General features: G+C 55.5%; 4 protein-coding genes across 4 annotated transcripts; 3 read left to right on the top strand and 1 right to left on the bottom strand.

Moving 5' to 3' along the window:
• Nucleotides 1–443: 443 nt before the first annotated feature.
• N7459_002616 (uncharacterized protein) lies at nucleotides 444–689 on the top strand (the record flags this gene model as incomplete). Its single annotated transcript, XM_056941801.1, has 2 exons — nucleotides 444–461; nucleotides 525–689. The coding sequence occupies 2 exons, from the start codon at nucleotides 444–446 to the stop codon at nucleotides 687–689; spliced, it is 183 nt and encodes a 60-aa protein (XP_056801684.1).
• Nucleotides 690–2,724: 2,035 nt separating this feature from the next.
• Nucleotides 2,725–4,188, top strand: N7459_002615 (putative proline utilization protein PrnX-like; the record flags this gene model as incomplete). The annotated part of the gene is made up of 1 exon (XM_056941800.1): nucleotides 2,725–4,188. One exon carries the CDS (start codon nucleotides 2,725–2,727, stop codon nucleotides 4,186–4,188), a length of 1,464 nt encoding a protein of 487 aa, XP_056801683.1.
• A 613-nt stretch (nucleotides 4,189–4,801) lies between these two features.
• On the top strand, nucleotides 4,802–6,463 carry N7459_002614 (GNAT family N-acetyltransferase; the record flags this gene model as incomplete). Its single annotated transcript, XM_056941799.1, has 2 exons — nucleotides 4,802–6,291; nucleotides 6,346–6,463. 2 exons carry the CDS (start codon nucleotides 4,802–4,804, stop codon nucleotides 6,461–6,463), a joined length of 1,608 nt encoding a protein of 535 aa, XP_056801682.1.
• Nucleotides 6,464–6,985: 522 nt separating this feature from the next.
• Nucleotides 6,986–7,823, bottom strand: erg2 (C-8 sterol isomerase ERG2; the record flags this gene model as incomplete). The annotated part of the gene is made up of 3 exons (XM_056941798.1): nucleotides 6,986–7,323; nucleotides 7,393–7,419; nucleotides 7,487–7,823. The coding sequence occupies 3 exons, from the start codon at nucleotides 7,821–7,823 to the stop codon at nucleotides 6,986–6,988; spliced, it is 702 nt and encodes a 233-aa protein (XP_056801681.1).
• Nucleotides 7,824–8,313: the final 490 nt, after the last annotated feature.

Below are 8,313 nucleotides of genomic sequence, written 5' to 3'. Positions count from 1 at the left end.
CCAGAGAAGAGGGAATCAGCAGGTTATCTGAGAAATTTGGCATTTAGATCATTGTAAGGGCGTCAGGGTCTACCGGAACATTTATATCCATGGCATTCCTTTGGTTAAGACCACCTGGGCACTCCGGCTTACCTGTTCGGATCAGATAATCTGTGGGAACCTTTCCCAATTAAGTTATCTGATGGAGCGGCCAGCAAATCCTTCATCAAAAAGTCTTGGGATTGATCCGCAATGGCCCACTAATTTATACGAGAAGACTCGGAATGTCTCGCGACTTCGGCTTCCACTTTGGGGGCCACCACCGTGAAAAAGATCTTTCACGCTCTCCTTCTCAACTATAAAATAGACAGACTGTTCCTTCAATCAGACGTATATTCATCCACCTCATCTCACACCATCTTCAGTTCGCAACATCGGATACTACAGTCTCAAGTCCACCCACAATGCAGTACTTCAGCTTCGTATGTTTCCAACTGGACCTATCATCTACCAAACTTTTATCTAACAACTTCGATCATCTCAAGATTGCCATTGTCGCCGCCCTCGCGGGATCCCAGCTTGTGGGCGCCACTTGCCCTTTCAACACCTGCTACCAGCAGCAGGCTACAGCCTGTGAAGGCCTCCCCCTCGCCGCGGTCAATACCTGCCTCGAAGCTGCTAGCAATGCCTGCACCAAGGAATGCAACTAAACATGACTCGGTCTATGGCAATAATGTAAAGATATGATTGGTGATTGACTGGTATTGCTTGGTAGGTCGACTCAGTGTTCCGGCCTCGATATCAGAAGATGTTAACGAGCGGGTAGCTCTCAGACATTCGCATTATCATGCAAAATCCACATCGAATGCTCAAAATCTTTTGCATTTCCCTTCAATCACCCCCACGAGATGATATTCCATATGCAATGAGATCAGGTCTTAACAACAATTGCTTTGGTGTTCTTCCTGTGAGACATCGCTCATAATGGCGTAGCTAGCAGATGTATTCATTCTCACGTAAGTCTCGGCAACTTTCTCAAGACACAGCTTTGTAAACGATGAGGTTGTCCGAGATTCTCAATCCAGCTCTCAAACTTGTCCCGAAGTCCGAGCGGTCGCATCTGATCCATGTAGTAAAAGACTCTTCGATGAGTGAAAACAATGATGGAACAATCACCCGGTAACATTGGCGCCTTCTGGGCTTTCCCTGTAACCCATTCCCTGGTCCGAAGAAGACAGACCTTCAAGCTGGGATATAAGGGCTCGATACAGAATGTCCAGGGGTCTAGGCAAGGCACCAAAATCCCCTCGTGTATTCCTTGCAGGATCTCCTCCATCCGTACTGGATGGCCCGTTTTTTCAATCGCCAATTGTGTAAAATCCAGTGTGTCGACCGGAAGTAGTATCGAAGTCACTTGAGCCACGCCAATGCGAAACTGGGGAGGTTGTTGAAGCAGCATGCGCCGCCAGCTAGCTCTAGGTCGAAAATACGCTTCTTCTCGCTCGGGGTTCACGAATGGAAAGCAGCTGAGCCAGTGGGATGGGTTCTTGCTGAGAGAATGCAATTTGGCACAGAGAAGCTCCGGCCATAGAATTTCGGATAAGAGAGGGTTCCGTACTGGGCAGTCCCCTGGGATGGTGGATGGTTTGCAAGGCTTGAGAAAGAGCGCTTCTTGTAGACGAGGGGAATCCAGGATCAGATCATGCCACAGGTGACATACACGTTGTGCTGATGTGAGCAGAGTACGCAAGTCAGTTTCCAGGAGGATCATCTCAAGCATCTCCGGGAGTTGGAGTATTCGGTGTAGTTGTGATGATTTCGTATGAGGCGCTTGAACATGGTTCTGAGTGTTGCAGGCTGATCCTGGCGAATAGTCCTGCTTGGAACAGCTACTGGCAGGGAGAGGCTTCTCCATAGAAGACATTTTGAATCTGGAACGTGAGTGGTGACACAGTCAAGGAGTGATAGACAACATGTCAGCATGGAAAGATCTTCGGTGACGGCTAGTGCTGTTAGCAATGAATAAAGCGCCAGGTTCACTCCAGAACTTACTGTCCATTCCTCGGTTCCAGCCCGATCAAGCAAAGCAACATGAATCTTAGGGCACCAATGTCGCCCAAAGGGGATTAGTCGTTTGGCCCTGTTGGTGCCTTCCATCTCAGGCCACAACTGGCTTGACACGTGACTGGACGCCCATGCAAACTGCAAGTGTACGCTTTGCCGCTTTGGGAACACACTGAATGCGGCAGGGATCTGTCAAAGAGGCGATCGCATTCGAGGGTCGTTAATTCTCTGTTGTGCTTCCTCCTCTGCCTCTGACACAGATCTTCTACTGGCCACCAGACATCCAAAATCCCTTGCTGAACGGGGCGGATATTGAATCCTATTCTTGAACCGCCTCGCTGATCTCCCCCGCGCCCCGCTCCCAAGACGCGGCTGGCGTCATCTTCGGAGAAGTCGAATTGTTCGCTGTCGGATCCGAGTCGATTTAAATCGGACTGTCTCCACGGACTGGTCCAGGTCTGATCCCGACACTAGTGGCGCACCTATTTTGGGAAGGTATGTAGTAGCCTGGTGGATGTGGTCCCTCCATGAGTTCGCTTTCACTTATCTTGGCGAATGCGCGGCACAGTGGCGGAATGTTGACGGAGATAACAGGCCGGCCAAGATTTATGACTTCCACTCCTCTTCTTCCCCTCCCTGCCCACATCTTCAGTCACCCGGCGTGGAATCCAATCCGCCAAAATGCCGCTCACCATTCTCTCCCGGTCGCAGCTCCGGGACCTGCTGCACTCCCTCACTCGAGACGAGATCTTCGATCTACAACGCAACCTCGCCGAAGCGCTTCGAGAGTATTCGACCGGGTCCCAAGATAAAGGCTGTTCGGCGACCTACCAGCCGCAGCGAACGGCAATCACCCGCCAGAATGGCTGTACCACCCTGGTCATGCCCGCCAGCACGGGCCAGACGCTCGGCATCAAGATGATCTCCCTGCAGGATGGAGGGACCGCGGGGTGTGCAGTGGAACGTAGCTCCCTTGAGAAAGTCGATAATGACTCGATCTCATCGCGCTCGCGGGCTTCTGTGCGGAACTCGGTGGCCTCGCTCTCGTCGGATATGAGCGACTTGTCCGTGGCCTCCTCCCAGGAAGACGGCAGCAACTCCATCAGTCCCACGGTAACCACTACGGAGAGCAGCATCGGAGGTGACAGTAATGGTAGCTCCACTCTCCTCTCCGGGTGTGTGAACCAACAGCCCGTGACCACGAATTCGTCCACCAACGTTTCCACCACTCTGGGCGCTTGGCCGGGCGCGGGGACCCGAGACACCTCGCCGCGAGGTAGCGTCATGTTGCTGGATGATGAGAGTCTGCCCTTCGGTCTCATCAATGCCCACGAACTCACAGCCTTCCGGACCGCGCTGGCGTCGTTGATGCTCTTCAACAAGCGCAAGAAGGTACGCACCATCTTGGTGTTTGGAGCCGGTACTCAGGCCTACTGGCATATCCGGCTGGCGCTGATCTTGCGCGGCGATGACATTCGGCGCGTGTACATCGTCAATCGCTCCTTTGACCGAGCTGCCAAACTTCTTCAGACTATCTATCGACCGGAGAATGCGGATTGGCGCCGGGATGTCAAGTTTTCCGCTGTAAGCAGCGACTTTGGCGAATACCATCGCATTCTGACGGAGCATGTTCGAAAGGCGGATGTCATTTTCTGCTGCACACCAACCGCTGATCCACTGTTTCCCGCGGAGCTCCTCACCTCTCGCGAGGGTCGGCAGAAGGGCCGTTTCATCGGGGCCATTGGCTCATACAAGGCACACATGACCGAGGTGCATCCCGATATACTCCGGGACGAAGTCAATGTGCAACCTCCACACCGTCATTTCCACAAGCACACTCGACGCAGCGGAGTTGTGGTGGTCGATAGCTTGGACGCGGCTCTCAAGGAGGCCGGCGAGATCATCCAGGCCGGAATCAAGCCAAACCAAGTGGTCGAGCTGGGAGAGCTGCTGATGGTGCGCCATGCCACACTCCAGTCCGAAGAGGACACCGCCGACGAAGAGAAGAGCCTGCGCGAGTGGGTAGAGCGGGGGAATGTCATCTATAAGAGCGTCGGGCTGGGCCTGATGGATCTAGTGACGGGCGGCGATCTGGTGCGGTTGGCGCGGGAGCGAAGCTTGGGCACCGTGGTGGAGGACTTTTAATCTTGTCTTGCATGATTTGCAGGACTATGTGACATCTTTGTAGTATACCCTTCCGCAGTGTACTTCTCTTTGCTTCTTTGCTTCTCAATGTATGTGCACTTACCGAGACCACAGATTTTTTTTCTTGGGTCACTAGCATGGGGGAAAACAACGTAAAAAAGGCTAGACAGATGCTGGATCCAATCAGGCGGTCATTGTTAACACTCCCTTTCACCTTGCGACGAACTTTGCTAGAATGATCGACCGGTCGTTGCGTCGCTGACCAAAAGCTGGTGTGTGTATGGCGCGTGGCATGACGCCGCGGGAGTCTGCGTCATCGCCAACATCTCATTAAACCAACACTCCTAGCATGCCACCCTCGCACATCTGTTCTTTCATTGCGCCCTCCTCTGGTGAGCTGCGGCATTTTGGTGTGCATCTCAACCTTCCTCCGTGAACCTTGTACTGCCTTATTTTATCCACCAGGCAATTGATTCCCTGACGCATCCCTTCCCCGCGGAAGTGAGGGGCAGAGCACAAGCTACCTGCAGCTCTTGTGCATCTGCCTTTTCTCGAGTGTGCGGCGCAGCATTTGAGCACCCCGAGAAGCAGTAGCAGCAGCAGCTTCATCGCCATGCGACACACCACCTGCTGCCTGCCGAATGGCCTCACCTTCGCCGTCAAGCCGGTCTTCGGTGGGGTCACGTTCAAGTCAAACGATCCGAACAACCACAATACCACCTTCCCACCAGGCTGGACCATCATCATCCATAGCGAAAAGGCGCCTGACAAGCAGACGGAGGAGCGAGGTAGGACCGGCTCCGAGGACGGCAGCTCTTCCTCCAGCTCCAGCGATAGCGACTCGAACATCACCCGCTTCACCACCCCTACTCTGAGACGAGACTGCCTCTATATCTCCTATATCGTCAATCCACCGTCCAGCGAGTTCAAGCCGGCAACGTCGCCTACCCGGCAGATTGCCATGATGCTCTGGGCAACGCTGTGGTGGTACTTCCACGAGCCCGAGCCAGACCTGCGCCTGGAAACAGCGGAGTCCAGCTCAACACCCCACGATGGAAAGCCGAAGGGAGAGTGGCGGGTGAATATCCGCCGGGAAGGCATCTTCAAGGGCCGCAACCTGCTCCAGAAGCTCGAGCGCATGGGTCTCATTGCCAGCGAGGATTCGTCCGTCGGCCTGCAGCCTGTCGAGACCCGGGACTCGAGCGGCTGGTCCAACATGTTTGTCAGTCGGCGCACATTCTGGCAGATCGACCCGCGCCTCTTCCTGTTCACGCTGACGCCTCGCGGCGCACCACCTTCGCCCTCCTTGACTCCGTTCCAGTCCCGCCATGCATCCCCCGCGCGCGAAAGTCTGCCGAGTACCAGCACGCTGCCGCCGGCAGAGGCGACGTTCCACACGGCCAATGTCGGCGCGTTCACCTCTGGAGGGCCCTTCACGTCCGCAAGCCACCTGCCCACGTACTACCCGCCTGCGCCGACTCAATATACGTTCACCAACGGCGTCCGCCATCCCATCCGGCCGAAGCCGCCGCATCAGGGCGAGGTCTTCTACGTGCGCTACGTCCCAAGCGTCGGGCAGTATCTGTCCTTGCGCGTCCCGTTCCTGCCAATGACCAAACCCGGCTTCGCGCCTGGGACGCACGCTAGCAGTCGGCCGTCGACTCCCCCGAGGCCTGTGAGTTCATCGGTGACCAGTGTCGAGCAGCACCTCTCCCAGACGACATCCTCCGACCTCGACACGCTGCACCGGTGGATGAACGACCCCCGAGTCGAGGCGATGTGGCAAGTCGGCGGGCCCAAGCCCGTGCAGGAGAAGTTCCTCCTGCACAACCTGACGAGCCGCCACAGCTTCCCCGTCATCGGGTGCTGGGACGGGAAGCCATTCGGGTACTTTGAGATCTACTGGGTCAAGGAGGATCCGCTGGGTCGGCTGCTAGACCGCGTAGACAACTACGACCGGGGGATCCATGTCCTCGTCGGCGAACAGGAGTTCCGGGGTCCGCATCGAGTGCCCCTTTGGCTGACTACGCTGGTGCATCATTGCTTTTTGGCCGACATGAGGACCGAAGCGGTGTACCTGGAGCCGCGCGTGGATAATACCAAGTAAGGTGTTCTACCTGCTCACTGCGGATGATACGTACTGACCACCCTGTCCAGGCTCATTGGTTACCTCCAGGATGTCGGGTTTTACAAAGAAGGCGAGGTCAGCTTCCCGCACAAGCAGTCCGCCGTCATGAAGATTAAGCGCGAGTACTGGGAAGCGCCGGCTATATAGGTCTGCCGTACATTCTTGACGAAGTGATTACGAATAACGAACAGCCTACATTGTCGCATTGTGGTCTTTTGCTTTGATTTTAGGATTTGGTTTTCCGCGTTCTAGTCACCTGGTGCCGGCGACTGGACGGCTCTTGCTACGTAGAGGGTGGCAGAGCCGGGGAGAATACCGGGGGCTTCTTAAGATGGCCGGGCTAAGAGAGGGTCTTCTTGGTGTCGTTGGTTTTGACCTGCCACTCGTTCGAGTCGGCTCCGCCTAGGCTCGGGGTTGGTTGATTTTGTGCATTTGAAGTCTTCCGTATTAAACATCAATTGATGAGATCCAAGTTTTCCAGAAATCCCTTCCGGTTCTATAGGTATATCGTTGAATGACCATCCCCATCCCATTTTTGTGCAGAGACACCCCGTGTCCCCTACGCCTGTTCCACCAGGGTAGTAAGCATGCCCGAGCAACGTCTCACGTTGCCCAGGCTCATCGTACAAGCACGCCGAAAGAAGCAACCAATGCAACGATTCACGCCGCTTACATCTTCAGCTGCAGCAGGTTGCCGATCATCTCCCGCGCGGTGAGGCGCGTGGTCGCCCACAGGGTCGGGAAGTCCAGGGTGCTGGAGAAGGTATCGGCGTAGCCGAAGAAGAGCATGGGCGGGATCCAGCCGCGGGCGTACTCGAGCGCGAAGCAGGACGAGTCCATCTTGTACTGCTTGACCTCGCCGCGGCGCAGGTGGTGCACGGTGCCGGCCGGGTAGGACTCGGGCTCGAAGGAGCCAGGCACGTAGGCCAGCTGGGTGCCGTGCAGGATGTTGAAGTAGTCATCGGCGGTGTGGCGGCCGGTGTGGCCCTCGGTGCCGATGGCGGTGCCTATACCAGAGGACGGGAATTAGCAAGGGGGGGGGCCTTTTGGCAGGGAACTCGTGGGTCGGGGCTTACCAAAGATAATCAGGTACTCGGTGATACCTAGCAAGGATGCGCGGTTAGCAGGCCAGCGCCAATCGTGGGCTCGATCAAGGGCAATGGCACATACTGGCATGGATGATGTACATGGCGCCCATCGCACCGCCGGCATTATTGAACACCCACTCCTCCTCCGTGCTGAGGTACTTGGTTCCAACCTTCTCTCCCAGCTCGGCCACAATGTAGTTGACGACGGAGCGGGTGTCGTCGCCATGGGTCTTGACGGCGCGCTGCGAGAGATCGTGCAGATGCTCCGGGTTGAAGATGTAGAACTGGTCCAAGCGCGCGTCGAGGAAGCTGTACACGGCGGAGAAGAGCGCGAGGAAGATGGCCAGGAAGCTGAGACTCCGGAAGGAGAAGCAGCGACAGCCGGCGGGTTTCTTGCTGGCGGAGGACTTGGAGGGCATGGTGCAGGTGGTGTGTGTTGGAGACGGGAGGGAAGCGGAAGCGAATAATTATTTATCGGCGCCCCTGGCGAACCCCCGGAGATCCACCGGCGGAGCGCATCGTCCCCCGTACACGCCATGTCGGATCGCCGCAATCCGAATCATCGCAGCTTTGATTGGCCTTGCTTATACTACTGTGCTATACTAGATCTACGATTCCGGCTCAGGCAGCAGCCGTAACTTATTAAGCATCCAACGGATCCCGGATGCTTCACGATCCGATTAGGATGGGACAAGGACAAAATCAAAAGCAAAGTGAGGACTAGGCGTGACTCGAACACGCGACTTCCATCTACCAGCTGAATTAGTCCTCCCAGGGCCAGCATTGAATACCACACTATATAAATTCATGGCCATTTGGTTTTGGTAATATAGATTTTCTTTCAAGGTGTGCAATGATTTTGTTGCTCACTACGTCCTGTGTCGTAGTTGCGGCGTTGTCAACTACAAT

This window comes from Penicillium hispanicum (assembly GCF_028827665.1).
Source record: "Penicillium hispanicum strain IBT 35686 chromosome Unknown utg000003l_segment0_segment0, whole genome shotgun sequence".
In the NCBI taxonomy this organism is placed as follows: Eukaryota; Fungi; Ascomycota; class Eurotiomycetes; order Eurotiales; family Aspergillaceae; genus Penicillium; species Penicillium hispanicum.
Note: the sequence above shows the minus strand (reverse complement) of the source record. Positions and strands in the feature narration are given on the sequence as shown.